This window comes from Apium graveolens, chromosome 1, assembly GCF_009905375.1.
Source record: "Apium graveolens cultivar Ventura chromosome 1, ASM990537v1, whole genome shotgun sequence".
In the NCBI taxonomy this organism is placed as follows: domain Eukaryota; kingdom Viridiplantae; phylum Streptophyta; class Magnoliopsida; order Apiales; family Apiaceae; genus Apium; species Apium graveolens.
Genome location: NC_133647.1, coordinates 141,492,366 through 141,509,819, shown reverse-complemented (window position 1 = coordinate 141,509,819; position 17,454 = coordinate 141,492,366). Strand labels below are relative to the sequence as shown.

The window sequence follows — 17,454 nt, the reverse complement described above, 5'->3', positions numbered from 1 at the left end:
ATGATTTGTCATTGGTTGATAAAGAGTATGATCTTGAAGATTCAAACCTTAAATTCCTGTTAGCTCTTCCTGAATGCTGGGATTTGAAGGCAACGACAATAATAGACAACTACAATCTTGATGAAATAACTCTTGACGAAATCTATGGAATGCTCAAGACTCATGAGCTGGAGATGGAACAAAGAAGCAAGAGGAAAGGAGGAAAGTCAAGGACAGTTGCTCTTAAGGCTGAAGAAGAATTCCCCAAAGCAGCTTCCTCAAAGAAAGACAAGGGTAAAGCTCTTTTCATAAAGTCTGATACTGAGTCATCAAGTGCTGAGAGTGATGATGACTCAGATTCTGAAAGCTTGCCTGAGACTGATGCTGATGAGGAGATGATGAAGCTGTGTGCTCTTATGGTGAAAGGAATCACAAAGATTGCATACAGGAAGTTCAGGAAGGGAAATAAGTTTTCCAGGAAAAGCATAAGTTCTGATAAGAAGAATTTCAGAAGATCTGAAGGCAGAGGAGGAAAGTCTGACAGAGGAGATTACACCAATGTTAAATGCTATAACTGTGGTGAGAAAGGCCACATATCTCCTGACTGCAAGAAGGTAAAGGGTGACAAAGGCAAGGCTCTTGTCACAAAACAGAAAAGCTGGACAGACACCTCAGACTCTGAAAGTGAGGAGAACTATGCATTGATGGCAAATGCTGATAAAACAAGTGCTGAGAGCAGTTCTGAAGCTGCTGAAACAACGGTACCTCAGACTACTTATGCTTTTCATACTGATGATATTAATGAGTTGAGAAGATATCTTAAAACCATGTTTGTTAGCTATAGAGACCAAACTTTAACATGTGAAAGATTAACTTCTGAAAATCTTGCATTTAAGAAAAGGAATGATTTATTAGAAAAAGAGTTAGTCATGTTCCATCAAACTCAGAAGGATAGAGATGATGCTTTTTATGTTAGGAATGAAGTGCTAAAATTAAATGAATCTCTAAAAACTGAGTTAGAAAAGGAAAGAGAGATTATCAGGAATTGGACTAACTCTGGCAAAATAACTCAAAATTTGCTAAGTAGTGGAAACTGAAAAGAGGGCTTAGGTTATGAAGAAGATAAGAATGATAAAGGAACTGAAGAAATTAAGTCTGTTGTTAAGCAAAAGCCAAAGTTTAAACCTATTAAGTTTGTAACTGTAAAGTCTGAAAATGAGAAATTAGAAGATAAAGAGGAATTAACTTCTGACAAACTAAAACAGGAAAAGACAGCTGAAGTGAACATAGGCTTAATGACAAAGAAGCAGTTTAAGCATAAGCTGAAAGATGTCAAGAATGCAAACAAGGTAAAATCACCTAGGAAAAATAGGAATGGAAAGGAAGGTGTGAATAAAAGCAATGATTATAAACCTGTTCCTGATGCTCCTAGGAAAACATGTCATAACTGTGGAAGTTCTAACAATATGGCTTCTTTTTGCAGGAAGAATAAGAATATTAACTCCTTACCTTCAAAATCAGGAGTTAAGAGTCAGTCTGTTAGATACAAACCACAAAATCCTTGTTTTCATTGTGGTAGTTTATGGCATTCCATTTATACTTGTAAGGAATATCATAGTTTGTACTATGATTATTATCAAATAAAACCTTCTTTGAAGAAAGTTTCCATTGTTCCTTCTAGTGTAAGTTCTGATTCAAAGTCTGATAGTGTAAATTCTGATAAGAAAAATGTTAACATAAACTCTGATGCTAAATCCGCTGTAAATGTTAACAAACTTAATAAGGCCAAAGGATCCAATCAAGTCTGGGTCCTTAAAACTAATAATTAGTGGTCTTTGTGATTGCAGGGCAACAGGAAAAATATTCTAGTTCTGGACAGTGGATGTTCAGGACATATGACTGGAAATAAGGCCCTACTATCAGACTTTGTGGAGAAAGCTGGCCCAAGTGTTTCTTATGGAGATGGCATCATTGGAAAAACATTGGGATATGGCAATATCAATCTTGGAAATGTCATAATTAAACAAGTAGCTCTGGTCTCAGGACTTAAACACAACCTACTGAGTATAAGTCAAATCTGTGACAGAGGTTATCATGTTGATTTCTTTGAAGAACACTGTGAAATTGTGAGTAAATCTAAAGGCAAAGTTGCTCTGAAAGGATACAGACGTGGTAACATTTATGAAGCTAAGCTTTCAACAAGTACTGATGGTTCTGCAATCTGTCTGATAAGTAGAGCATCAATTGAAGAAAGCTGGAATTGGCATAAGAAACTCTCTCATTTAAATTTCAACAATATAAATGAACTGGTCAAGAAAGATCTTGTGAGAGGATTGCCAAACACAGTATTTGCTCCTGATGGTCTTTGTGATTCATGTCAAAAAGCCAAACAAAGAAAATCTTCATTCAAGAGCAAGACTGATTTATCAATTCTTGAGCCTTATCATCTTATACATGTTGATCTATTTGGTCCAGTAAATGTCATGTCTATTGCAAAGAAGAAGTATGCGTTGGTCATAGTGGATGAGTTCACCAGATACACATGGGTGTATTTCTTGCACACAAAAAATGAAACTGCATCTATCTTGATTGATCATGTCAAACAGCTGGATAAAATGGTCAAAGATTCTGTGAAAATTTTAAGGAGTGATAATGGCACTGAGTTTAAGAATTTGATAATGGAAGAGTTCTGCAAAAGCCATGGAATAAAGCAGGAATTTTCTGCTCCTGGAACTCCACAGCAAAATGGAGTTGTTGAAAGGAAGAATAGAACTCTCATTGAAGCTGCACGTACAATGCTTGAAGAAGTAAAGCTTCCAACCTATTTCTGGGCTGAAGCTGTGCAGACTGCTTGTTTTACTCAAAATGCAACACTCATTAACAAGCATGGAAAAACACCATATGAGATGGTGAAGAAAAAGAAGCCAAATCTGAAATATTTTCATGTATTTGGATGCAAGTGTTTTGTTCTCAAGACTCATCCTGAACAGCTATCAAAGTTTGATCTAAAAGCTGATGAAGGAATCTTTGTTGGATATCCACTTTCCACAAAAGCCTTCAGAGTCTATAATTTGAGAACAAAAGTGGTCATGGAATCTATCAATGTCTCTTTTGATGACAAGAAGATCACTGGTCTTAAAGATTTCATTGACCATGATCAGCTGAGATTTGAAAATGAAGACTCATATTCTGATACTGAAAATCCTGACAGTCTAAGTCCTGATACTGCAAACTCTGATGGATTAAACTCTGATGTTATTGAAACTGTGGTGACTACGTTAAAGGAAGATGCACCTATGCAGGGGGAGCATACTCAAGATCCTACCACATCTCAAGAAACATCCGAACATGCATCTGGCTCTTCAAGTTCTGATTCATCAAGTTCTGATAAGCCAAGTTCTGATAGTGCTGAAAATCTAAATACTGAAGAATCCAACTCAGAGAGCATAGTTTCAGGGGGAGCATCAGAAAATGAAAATGAAGATAACATGGATCATGAGGGAGCATCCAGTTCTAGAGAAAACCTTCCATCTGCAAGGAAGTGGACAAAATCACATACACCTGATTTGATAATTGGAAATCCTGATGCAGGTGTCAGAACTAGAACAGGTACTTCAAATGAGTGTCTTTACAATTCTTTTCTCTCTCAGACTGAGCCAAAGAAAGTGGAAGAAGCTCTTCAAGATGCTGATTGGGTGCAAGCAATGCAGGAAGAGTTGAATGAATTTGAAAGAAACAAAGTCTGGACCCTAGTACCAAGACCAAAGAATAGATCTGTTGTTGGTACAAAGTGGGTATTCAGAAACAAAACTGACAGTGATGGCATAATTACAAGGAATAAGGCAAGGCTGGTTGCAAAAGGATATTCTCAACATGAGGGAATTGATTATGATGAAACATTTGCACCAGTTGCTAGGTTAGAAGCCATAAGGATATTTTTGGCTTATGCTGCTCACAAAAAGTTTACTGTCTTTCAAATGGATGTGAAAAGTGCTTTTCTCAATGGAGAATTGGAGGAAGAGGTATATGTTGAACAACCTCCAGGTTTTGTAGATTCCAAACATCCAGACTATGTCTACAGACTTGACAAAGCACTTTATGGACTTAAGCAAGCTCCTAGAGCATGGTATGAGACTTTAGCTCAGTTTCTTCTGGAAAGTGGATTCCACAGAGGGACAATAGACAAAACACTGTTCTACCTCAACCATGGAAAGGACTTACTTCTGGTCCAAATTTATGTTGATGATATCATCTTTGGATCTACAAATGACAAACTTTGCAAGAAGTTTGCCAAACTAATGCAGTCAAGATATCAGATGAGTATGATGGGGGAACTTAGCTATTTTCTGGGCCTTCAAGTCAAGCAGAATGAGGAAGGCACTTTTATTTGTCAAACCAAGTACACCAGAAACTTGCTAAAGAAATTTGGAATGCAAGATTGTTCAAGTGCATCCACTCCAATGGCCACTGCAACAAAACTGGATAATGATACCAGTAAATCAGTAGATATTACTGACTACAGAGGTATGATTGGCTCTCTACTCTATCTAACTGCTAGTAGACCTGATATCATGTATGCTACCTGTCTTTGTGCAAGATTTCAAGCAGATCCAAGAGAACCTCACTTAACAGCTGTAAAAAGAATCTTTAAGTATCTTAAAGGAACAGCTGCTCTGGGATTATGGTATCCTAGAGAATCAGATTTTAAACTAATAGGTTACTCAGATGCAGATTTTGCAGGTTGTAAAATTGACAGGAAAAGCACAAGTGGAAGCTGCCAATTTCTTGGAGGCAGATTGGTTTCTTGGTACAACAAGAAACAAAAGTCAATTTCCACATCAACTGCAGAAGCAGAGTATATTGCTGCAGGAAGCTATTGTGCACAGATTCTTTGGATGAAGAATCAGTTACTGGATTATGGGTTAACATATTTCAAAATCCCTATTTACTGTGATAATCAAAGTGCTATTGCTATGACAGGTAATCCAGTTTAACACTCAATGACAAAGCACATCAGCATCAGGTACCACTTCATCAAGGAACATGTGGATGAAGGTACAGTGGAATTGCATTTTGTTCCCACAGATCAACAATTGGCAGATATCTTCACAAAATCATTATGTGAAGCTACTTTTACAAGATTGGTAAATGAACTTGGAATGGTTTCAGGTTCTTTCTCTAAATCTGCTTAGACTTGTTCTATGAATTAGACTTTATGCTCAGTATTTACAAAATTAATCTCATTGTATATTCTGTGCTTAATTGATAAATGTCTTTAAGTACTGACTGTTGTCTGATATATGTTTCTAAACTATGATAAGTGATATGTTTGTTCTAGTACCTATTCATTCCTATGAGGATAACTGTGCTAGATACTGACCTAGTAGTCTTCAATAAACAAATGATTCCATGGAAGAAGTAATTATTTCAGTGGAAATCTTATGACACTAGCAAATTCTGATAACTGAGCTTAGTTAAGTTTACTTTGTATATCTTATTACTAAGTCACAAATTAGAATAATGCTACTCATCTGTTAAGTTCTGATACTAGTAAAACTGCTGAATGTACTAAGTGCTGATAAACCTCTCTTATCAAAAGAAAAAGCAAAAAGATCAAAGATTAAAATCAGGTACTCCTTTAAGATCTAGAGTAAAAATGTGGAAGGGACGACCCAAGTGCATTGCTGGTATTAAGTAAATATGCATCAGAAAAGCAAAATATTTTCTTGGTGACTTTTCACACTCTATGATTATTGGAGAAATACTCTGAAAATAGCATAAATTCTGATAAACAGTCGTGACTCACTTACACTGAGAAGCCACTGTAAAACAGAATTGCAAAAGATGCATAAAATTAGCACAAAACAGTTGAGATGGACTCTAGCATGAACTCATTCATCAGTAGGTTTCAGGACAATGACAGATCTTTAGCAAAATTTTAGTTATGCCTTATTTCTAAGATGTACTGAAGTAAATCAGACTTTACTCTTTGTCTGTTTTTAGCTTAATGCACACACTAATCACTCCATCTGAATGATGAAAATTTCTGTGGTGGTCTATTTTATTTTAGATAAACAGTCATTGTGTCATTATTGCACAAATTCTGAGGACAAGTTCTACGTTACACGTCCTGATGATTAAGTTCTGACGTCCATAACTCAGAACTTGTATGAGTATTTACTAAGATGGGCATTCCTTTTTCGAGTTAAGAAATTATGTTCTGATGACTGTTAAGTTCTGGTATAGGTCTAAGTTCTGATTTCTCAGTCTAATCCTTTACTTGGCTTATCTGTGAATAAAATTTGATAACAGTCTCAGTTCGAACTCGAATATGTTGAAGTGGAAGATTAATAATCACTATGCTAAGGATTAATGGTATTTGTACTTGAACAGTCCACTGTTTCTTGTGTCTTGTGCGGTCTAGACCATGATTCCCCTTTCCAATGACTGTTATTCTTTTTCAAACTCTAGGGAGACGAGGTAGAATTAATTCTACCTGTCAGCATTAAATATCTTTGCGTCTCTTGGCATTCTCTTGCCTATATAAGCAACCACTTCACATCAGTCTTTCCATCACATTCTTCTCACACACTTATCCTCCTTCTTCTATCAAAAACATAATGGTTCGCTACAATATGTTTTTGAACAACCAAACCTTCACTATGGAGCTAAGTTGTGCCGAGTGGCAGCAGGAGTGGCATGTAACAGCCATTCCTGAGGAGATCTGGGATTCTGTCCCACAGGAGGTGCTAACTCATCTTCTATTCTTCTATATGGATTACCATCGCCATCTGGAGCGATTGGAGGAGGAAAGGCGGGAAGCTATCCGTCAGCAAGAGCGAATCATACGACTCGCCATCTTGTTCGTCGAAGATAGGAAGAGGAAGATGACTTAATCTTGTCTTCTTCCTGTTCTTCTTCATCCTCAGCTTTGTCAGGCTTCTTAGCTAGGACTAAAGCTGTTGATGTTAGGATTAGAAGCTTAGGGAAAATCTTGTATACGTATTGATGTAATTTCTATTTCATAAATGTATTGACTTGATATATTAATGAAAATTGTTTTTACTTCAAGATTTTGTCTCTGAGTTATTTTATCTTGTATTGATAAATCCTGATTGATATTCTGATGACCATTTAAATTTTGTTTTTATTTAAGTTCTGATTCTCTGTCAGCACTTATTCATCGAAATTATCTCGGTCATTTTTAACATGATTTATTTTCAGAATATTAATGTTGCAGTGAAAAATAATTCAATCAGTGCTAACGGTTTAAATTTTGAATCAGATTCTGAGGAACAGATTCCTTCTTCAGAACCTGTGGTGGTTGAAGTTGAGAAAGCAACTTCTCAGAAGGATTCTGAAATTGGGGGTTCTAGGCTTCTCAAGAGGCTTAGACGTATGATAGTTCCTGAAACTCCCAAGGAATCCAAATCAACAAGGAAGTACAAGAAACAGAGGGCACAAAGGCCAGTTTTAGATGATGAGGAGGAAGCAGCTAAGGAAGGGGATCAGGAATCTCTGATCTCACAAGACAAGGAATTTGCTCCAGTCACTTCTTCTCCATGCACTCCATCTCAGGAAGCAGTATCTGACAAGGCTAACTCACCATCTGTGTCTCTTGTTGATCCAGGCACAAGTGCTGAAATTGATATTCAGAACCTGGTTGTGCCTACAATACTTTTCTTAGAAGCTCCAACAGCAAATAATCCTTCCACAACACCTGTTACTGATGCTGTTCAAACTCCAGAGTTATCAACAACACCTTCTCTGCATCAAGATGCTGATGATCAGATTTTAGGTGAGCATCAGGATATGGCTGTTGATCAGAACTTAGTATCAGATCAGCAATTAGAGGATGCTGAAGCCTCCATTGCTACTCACACTGATTGTCTTATCAGAAGATACTGATTCTTTAAGTTCTGATGCTGCAAATGTTGGAGATACTGGTGAAGCTGCTACAACTGTAGATGCTGATGAAGCAGGTCCTTCAGGACATACTCCTCCACCGACTCTTCCTAAGTCTGAACTGGTAAAGGAGTTTGTTATCAGGGATGCACCAGTGCCTTGGAGTGAAACTCCTGCAGGTCAGGAGTGGACTAAGGAATGGAACTCAGTTTCATGTGTTCCAAATGCTTTACATCTTGCTGAGCACTTGACTAAAGCTGATGAAATGTTAAATTCTGATGATTTTAAAACCCAGCTTAGAGTCACTGCATTGAGTACTAAACATCTACAAGGTCTTCATTCCAATACTCATGCAGAGCTACACAAGATTCAGGAGAACTTTATCAAATAGGAACAAGTTTGGAAAATTGATAAGAAAAAGTTCTTTCAACCTACCATTGACAGGATTGCTTATATTGAGAAAACTCAAGAAAAACAACAAGCTCAGATTGATCAAATTCTGACAAATCAAGCTTCTCAGCAATCGCAACTTACTGAAATCCAGACCTCAGTGGAACTACTTATCTCTCTTTTATTACCTGCTGATGCCAAAAAGGGGGAGAAGGTAATTAAGTCCAAATGCAAAACCAACAAGACACTGCAAGGAAAGGATGATGGAAAAGATGACCAAGGAAACTCTGGAATGGGTAGTGGTCATAGTCAAGGTAGAAGGTTTACATCAAGACAAGCTAGTCACAGAACAAGTTCTGATACTGGGAAAAGAATAAGTTCTGCTGCTGGTAAAAGGATAAGTTCTGATGAACTTCTAGATCTTGATGAGGAAATGTTAAGACAGTTATTTCTTCAAGAAAATCCAGGGATGGACTTGGAAAGTCTAAAGGAAGAAGAAGCCAGACTTAAATCAGAGAAAGTCACATCTAAATCTGAAGCTTCTGGTAAAAAGTTACTTCCAAAACTTAAAGGCATTGTGATCAAATAAAGGACACATACTGAAGCAATATTGGCTAGATCACAACCACAGATAGATCCAAGATCCAAGGGTAAAGAAAAGGTTGGTGAACCTATCAAGGCTTATGTACCTCCTGAGGAAGAAAAAATTACTGATGGAAAAGATGATCTTGCTCTGACTTCAAGAAAAGTTCTTAAAACAACCTCTGACATGGCTCAAGTTGTTCAGAGTCAAGAAATTGTAAGTTCTGATATTCAGAAGAAGCAAGTAACCTCTGACAGAGCTCAAGTTAACTTGATATCAAAAAATAGATCAAAGACACTCCTACCAGGATTCACTAAAGCAAAACAGACTCAATCTTTGAAGACTACTGCAAGTGGTTTTGAAGCAAGAGTAGTTACTGGAAAGGAAGCTAGAGATAAAACTGGATTAGGAAGTGCTGATGAAAGAAGAGTACACAACACTACCAATGATCCAACTTCCTTGAGTGAACCAGGTATTGGAGCAACTCCTGAGAGATTGAATCAACTGGAATCTGTACAGATGGTTTACCATACCTACTTGAAAGAATACATCATGTTGTATTTCATGACAGATGGTAGGGTTTATCATATAAGACAAAATGTCATTCCTTTGAAGTATTTTGAAGAATTGGAGCATGTACTTTTCTTACTTCAAGTGGATGACAGAATAACAGAGACTGCTGCAAACTACTTAAAAGAACAGATTCAGAGACAGAAAAGGCTTTATTCTGTTAAGTCTGACAGCATATATGTTCCAAAGTACAGAGATCACAATGGTGATATTGTTGATATGAAGCCTAATACTGCACAGATCAGAACGTATCTTGGTATTAAGGGACTTGAATTCAATCTTGAGTCTGACAAAGCTTATGTCATAAGACTAGATCAGGAGTTGAGAAAAAGCAAAGATTAATAATCTCAGAGCTGCAATCTTTCAAACTGGTGAAGATACTGCAGAGCTTAAAGGTGTTAAAAGGAGAATGATTGATGAACTAAGATATGCTGAGAAATGTTTGTTGAAGAACTATCTCAGAACAACTCCTGACATCAGAGAGATCAGAAAATGAAGAAGCCAAGTTGAAGATCTACAACTGCTTAAATTCTGATATTTATACAGATTGAAGTTGTTATCAGAAGTTGAAATTGGTAAAAACTTTAAGGACTGTAAGTTGTAGTTATCTAGTCTATTTCTCATGCATTTGTACTTAATGTTTTGACATCATCAAATATCTGTTAAACTTGTATATTTTGTTAATTTACAAGTTGGGGGAGATTGTTAGATATATTTGATAATGTCATGGCTAATATATTTTATGTTTAGCTTTCAGATCTTATGTGAACAGGATAAATCAGTACTTAACTGTTGATCAGTACTTATACTGGAAGTCAGGACTTAAGGATATCAGTACTTATATTATCAGGAGATAATCATCAGAAGATAGATATCAGAACTTAAGTGCTGAAGGATAATCAGATAAGGACAATAGCTGATTAAAGGAAAGAAGATCGAGATAAACATAAGAAGAGATATGCATGAAGAAGGAATTCCGTGAAGAATGGAATACTTGGAAGAAAAGATATCTGATTGATATATTTTAGGAAGCAGAATTATATTCCATATCAATTAGCGATTATCTTGTAACTGTGTAGTATATAAACATAGACATAGGGTTTACACTATAAGTGTTATCATTATTAGAAAATATTATTCATTGTAACCCTAGCAGCTCTCGTGATATTTGTTCATCACTGAGAGGTAACAGTTCCATACTGTAACAGAGTTTATTATTTCAATAAAGTTTGTTTTCTGTTACTTAAGTTCTTAAAGTTCGATTTAAGTGTACTATACACTGTATTCACCCCCTCTACAGTGTGTGTATGACCTAACATGCCATATCCCAGTGTTTTTCCCATTTGCCATCTCCATAAAAAATACTTGGGCCAGCTTTCTCCACAGAGTCTGATAGCAGGGCTTTATTTCCAGTCATATGTCTTGAACATCCACTGTCCAGAACTAGGACATTTTTCCTGTTGCCCCGCAATCACAAAGACCACTAGTGATTAGTTTTAAGGACCCAGACTTGCTTGGATCCTGTGGCCTTATTAAGTTGGTTAACATTTGCAGCGGATTTAGCATCAGAATTTATGTTAACAGTTTTCTTATCAGCATTTATAATATCATACTTTGCATCAGAACTTACACTAGAAGGAACAATGCTAACTTTCTTTAAAGAAGGTTTATTTGATAATAATCATAATACAAACTATGATATTCCTTACAAGTATAAATGGAATGCCATAAACTACCACAATAAAAACAAGGTTTTTGTGGCCTATATCTAACAGACTGACTCTTAACTCCTGACTTTGAAGGTAAGGAGTTTATGTTCTTATTCTTCCTGCAAAAAGAAGCCAGATGGTTAGAATTTCCACATTTATGAAATGTTTTTCTAGGAGCATTAGGAACAGGCTTATAATTGTTACTTTTATTTACACCTTCCTTTCCATTCATATTTTTCCTAGGTGACTTTACCTTGTTTACATTCTTAACATCTTTCAGCTTATGCTTAAGCTGCTTCTTTGTCATTAAGCCTATGTTTACTTCAGTTGGCTTACCCTGTTTTGGTTTGTCAGAAGTTAATTTCTCTTTAACTTCTGATTTATCATTATCAGACATTACAGTTATAAACTTAACAGGATTTACCTTTGGCTTTTGTTTAACAACTATAGGCTCAATCTCTACAGTTCCCTTATCATTCTTATCATCTCCATAACCTAATCCTTCTTTCCAGTTTCTACTACTTAATAAATTTTGAGTTGTTCTGCCAGAGTTAGTCCAAGTCCTGATAATCTCTCATTCCTTTTCTAACTCAGTTTTTAGAGATTCATTCATTTTAAGTACTTCATCCCTAACATAGAAAGCATCATCTCTAACTTTCTGAGTTTGATGGAACATGACTAACTCTATTTCTAAATAATCATTCCTCTTTTTATAAGCAAGATTTTCAGAAGTTAATCTTTCACATGTTAAAGTTTGATCTCTATAACTAATGAACATGGTTTTAAGATATCTTCTCAACTCATTAATATCATCAGTATGAAAGGCATAAGTAGTTTGAGGTACCTTTAACTCAGCAGCATCAGAATTGCTATTAGCATTTGCCATCAAGGCATAGTTCTCATCACTTTCAGAATCTGAAGTGTATGTCCAGCTTTTCTTCTTTGTGACAAGAGCCTTGCCTTTGTCACTCTTCACTTTCTTGAAATTAGGAGATATGTGGCCTTTCTCACCACAATTATAGCATTTGACATTTGAGTAATCTCCTTTGTCAGACTTTCCTCCTTTGCCTTCAGATTTTCTGAAACTCTTCTTATCAGAACTTGCACCTTTCCTGGAAAATTTCTTTCCCTTCCTGAATTTTCTTTATGCAATCCTTGTGATTCCTTTCACCATAAGAGCACACAGCTTCATCATCTCTTCATCAGCATCCATCTCAGGTAAGCTTTCAGTTTCTGAGTCATCATCACTATCAGAACTTGATGACTCAGTATCAGACTTTGTGATGCGAGCTTTTCCCTTGCCTTTCCTTGAGGTAGCTGCTTTGGGGGATTCCTCCTCAGCCTTAAGAGCAACTGTCCTTGACTTTCCTCCTTTCCTCTTGCTTCTTTGTTCCATCTCAAGTTCATGAGTCTTAAGCATCCCATAGATTTCATCAAGAGTTGTTTCTTCAAGATTATAGTTGTCTCTTATAGCTGTGGCCTTCAAATCCCAACTTTTAGGAAGAGCTAACAGGAATTTAAGATTTGAATCTTTAAGATCATATTCCTTATTAACTAGTGACAAATCATTCAAGAGTTTGACAAATCTGTCATATAAACCAGTTAATGACTCATCAGACTTTGAGTCAAAGTGTTCATACTCTTGAGTGAGTATTGTCTTCCTGTTTTTCTTAATTGAATCAGTTCCCTGGCATCTTATCTCCAAGGCCTCCCATATCTACTTTGCAGTCTTGCAGTTAATTATCCTATTTGACATTACATTATCAATGGCACTATGCAGCAAGTGTCGTACCTTAGCATCCTTAGCAATTGATGAGATATCTTCAGCAGTGTAATCACTCTTCTCCTTTGGTACAGACTTTGCTGGTTCACCTGCAACTACCACAGAGAGTTTGGTTGGCTTGTGTGGTCCTTCATTGATTCTGTCAAGGTATTCTGGATCAGTGGCTTCCAGAAACATAGACATCCTCAGCTTCCATATGGGATATTCAGATGGTTTCAGTATGGGAACTCGAATAGTCTCATATCGACTATGGATTTGAGTCTTTGGAGGTTCTTCAGTTTTGGTGGGCTTGATTGGAGTTTGTTCTTCTTTAGACATGATTGTTTTTGGATCTTAAACTGTTTGTGTGTTAACAGATCTGCTCTGATACCACTTGTTAGGTCACACACACTGTAGAAGGGGGTTGAATACAGTGTTTATCACAATCAAATCGAATTAAAGAACACAAGTAATAGAAAACAAAATTTATTAAACTCTGTTACAATATGGAACTGTCCTCTCTCAGTGATGAACAAAATATCACGAGAGCTGCTAGGGTTACAATAAATAATAACTTCGATTAGGATAACACATCTAGTGTAAACCCTATGTCTGTGTTTATATACTACACAGTTACAAGATAATCTCTAATTGATATGGAATATAATTCTGCTTCCTAAAATATATCAACTAGTTATCTTTTCTTCCAAGTATTCTATTCTTCATAGAATTCCTTCTTCATGCATATCTCTTCTTGTGTTTGTCTTGATCTTCTTTCTTTTCAATCAGTCGCCTTCCTTATCTGAAAGTCTCCTCAAGTACTGATATTATCTCCTGATTAATATCTCCTGATTAATATCTCCTGATAACTTAAGTTCTGACAACTTAAGTTCTGACTTCAGTATAAGTGCTGATTTCCAGTTAAGTACTGATTTGTCCTGTTTAAGTAAGATCTGAAAACTAAACATAAATCATATTAGACATGACATTATCAAATATATCTAACACATTCAGACTCAATGAGTATTCTAAACTAAGACGGGTTTCTTCACAAAACATGTATAATTCATAGAAAGATGAATTTGTTAAAATATTTGAATAAAAATAAAGTGATTGTCAAAGCGTATCGAGGAAGTCTCTCAAATCTTACCGAGGAAGACTTGTAAAGCTTATCGAGGAAGACTTGTAAAGCTTATTGAGGAAGTTTTGTAATACTTAATGAAGAAGACTTGAATAGCTTACTTAGTAAGCCTTGTAAACCAACTACTATAAATAGTTCATTTAGCTAATAAAATGTAAACCAACTACTATAAATAGCTCATTTAACTAATAAAATGAAAACAACGTTCTCTCCATCTTTTATTCTCCTATACTTCCTCTACATTAAACATAACTAATATTTTCAGTCAAGGTTTATAACAAAGGTTTATAACACGTTATCAGCACGAGTCTCTGCCAGCTGAAGCTTTATTCTCGAAAGAGCTAAGACTTATTCTGACCCACGAGTCCCTATCAACAAAAACTATTTCATAAAAGAGGTACGTTTTCTTTTCCTCATTTTCTTCTAAATATTATTACATATTTATGTTACTGATTGAAATCTATAAAGATGGCGCTGCCGTCAAGTAATAATCAAAAGTTTTCTGGCCGGCTATGCCATCGTAACTTTTGTATAAAGTTATTATTTCAACTTGCCTATTTAAATATTATGTGACATATTATATCTTATTTAAAATTTATTCAGAATGGCGAATCTTGCAAAATTGGAGTTTGTTGCCTTGGATGTTTCGGGGAATAATTATTTGTCATGGGTCCTTGATGCGGAATTACACCTTAGTGCTAATGGCCTAAAAGATACTATTGACCCGGAAAAAATCCCAAATGTTGAACAAAATGCAAAAGCGATTATCTTTCTTAGGCATCAGATCCACGAATATCTAAAATCTGAATACCTCACTATCAAAAATCCACTCACCCTTTGGAATAATCTCAAGGATAGATTTGATCAACAGAAACTTGTTCACTTGCAATCTGCTCGATATGACTGGATCAATTTGAGGTTACAAGATTTCAAATCTGTAGCTGAATATAATTCTGCTCTTTTCAAGATAAGCTCAAAATTAATTTTTTGTGGTGAAAATATTACTGATGCTGAAATGATTGAAAAGACCCTCTCAACCTTTCACCCCAACACTATGATTCTGGCTCAACAATATAGGGAGCATAATTTTCAGAAATATGGCGAACTGATATCTCTCCTTCTTGTGGCTGAAAAGAATAATGAGTTGCTACTGAAAAATCATCAGATACGTCCCACAGACTCTGCCCAGTTACCTGAAGTACATAACACATCATTTATGAAGAATGAACGTGGGAAAGGGCATAGAGGAGGACGGGGTTATGGACGAAACCGTGGACGTGGAAATTTTCGTAGTCAGTTTCACAATCAATATCATTCTGGCCACCTGAAGTGGCAACGTGATGGTTACAACTCTGGCCACCAGAAATGGCAACGTGAAGTGCCAAATAAAAGAAAGGCACCCCAAGAAAGAGAGAACCGAGGCATCTGTCATAGGTACGGATCTGAGGGGCACTGGCAACGTACTTGTCGCACACCCAAACATCTTGTTGATCTCTACGAGTCATCCAAAAGGAATAATGGAAAAAGAGTATAAACCAACTTCGCTAATTATAATCTAGTTAATGAACCAGTCAATAAGGCCTCAAATGAAATAGACACTGGTACTAATCTTTATTATGGTTTAGACGACTAGACTTCATATGTATTATCTTGCTTTACTTATTTTCTTTGTATTTTACTTATGTACTCATTTTATGTACTTGTTTAATGTTGTTGTTCTATGTCCTCGGTGTGTTTTCAATAAAGATGTTTTTCGTTTATATATGTATAGAGATGGAATATATATGTATTGTTGACTGTGCAACCACACACACTATTTTACAGTGTTAGAAATACTTCTCACAGTTGACTAAAACCAACTCACATGTCTGGACGGTATCGGGTACATCAAATATAATAGAAGGTTTTGGGAAAGCTAGTTTTCTTCTACCAAATAAGGACACACATACACATACAAGAGGCTCTAAACTGTAGCAAGTCAACTAGAAAACCTACTGAGTTTTAAAGATATCCATCTTAACGGGTTTCATCTTGAAACTACTAATGAGAATGAAAAAGAATACCTTCTCATCACCTCAAAAACCATTGATAATAAAAGAGTCCTAGAAAAATTCCACTCGGTTTCTTCAGGATTATATGTTACGAGTATACGAGTTCTTGAATCTCATAGTGTCAACATCCCCAAAGTCATAGACCCAAAACTACTTTCCCTTTGGCACGAAAGACCCGGTCATCCAGGAGTATCTATGATGCGTCGTATTGTTGAAAATTCTGTGGGACATCCTCTTAAAACTCAAAAGATAATATCCCAAGATGAACTTCATTGTTCAGCATGTTCCTTAGGAAAACTGATTGTCCGACCATCCCCAGTTAAGCTTCAAACCGAGTCCCCGAAATTCTTAGAAAGAATTCAAGGTGACATTTGTGGTCCTATTCATCCATTTCTGGCCCATTTAGGTACTTTATGGTTTTAATTGATGCGTCAACTCGATGGTCTCATGTATGTCTACTTACAACCCGAAATACACCTTTGCCAAATTACTTGCCCAAATAATTAAACTTTGAGCTCAATTCCTGACCATCCCATTAAATCAATCCGACTAGATAATACTGCTGATTTACATCTACAACTTTTAATAAATATTGTATATCAGTAGGAATCTCAGTCGAACACCCGGCGGCTCACGTGCATACACAAAATGGTTTAGTAGAATTCTTAATTAAAAGACTTCAACTTATTGCCTGTCCCTTACTCCTAAGGGCAAAGTTACCTATATCTGTTTGGGGTCATGCAATACTTCATGCTGCAAATATAATTAGAATAAGGCCTTCTGCTTACCAGAAACAATCCCCTCAAGAATTAGTTATGGTCAAATACCTAATATATCTCATTTAAAAGTATTTGGTTGTGCTGTGTATGTCCTATATCACCACCACAAAGAAATAAATGAGACCTCAAAGAAGAATTGGTATATATATTGGTTTTGATTCTCCATCTATTATAAGATATTTGGAACCATTAACTGGTGATGTTTTTACTACTCGCTATGCTGATTGTCATTTTGATGAATCCATGTTCCCTAAATTAGGGGGAGATAATGATTTGCATAAATTAAATTTTGAAATATCATGGAATGCATCAGGATTAAATTCTATTGATTCACGTACTAATCAATGTGAATCTGAAGTTCAAAGAATTATTCATATGCAAAATATTGCTAATCAAATGCCGGATGCCTTTAGTGACTCTTGACATATTATAAGGTCACATATACCTGCTGTTAATGCTCCGACATGAGTTAAAATCCCTACTAAGAAATCAATTCCTGAAGAATTGATTGGTAATTTAAAGCGACGCCAGAAGCGTGGTAGACCTATTGGTGCAAAAGATATTTTACTACGAAAACGAAAATTG

The 17,454-nt window shown here is 36.1% G+C and overlaps 1 protein-coding gene across 1 annotated transcript; it reads left to right on the top strand.

Annotated features, from left to right (window-relative positions):
• The first annotated feature begins 14,643 nt into the window (after window positions 1-14,643).
• LOC141707493 (uncharacterized) lies at window positions 14,644-15,573 on the top strand. Its single transcript, XM_074510688.1, has one exon. The coding sequence runs from the start codon at window positions 14,644-14,646 to the stop codon at window positions 15,571-15,573; it is 930 nt and encodes a 309-aa protein (XP_074366789.1).
• The last annotated feature ends 1,881 nt before the right edge of the window (window positions 15,574-17,454 follow it).

Coding starts and splice junctions, on each gene's coding strand:
- LOC141707493 (XM_074510688.1), top strand. CDS start 14,644: ATGGCGAATCTTGCAAAATTGGAGTTTGTTGCCTTGGATGTTTCGGGG.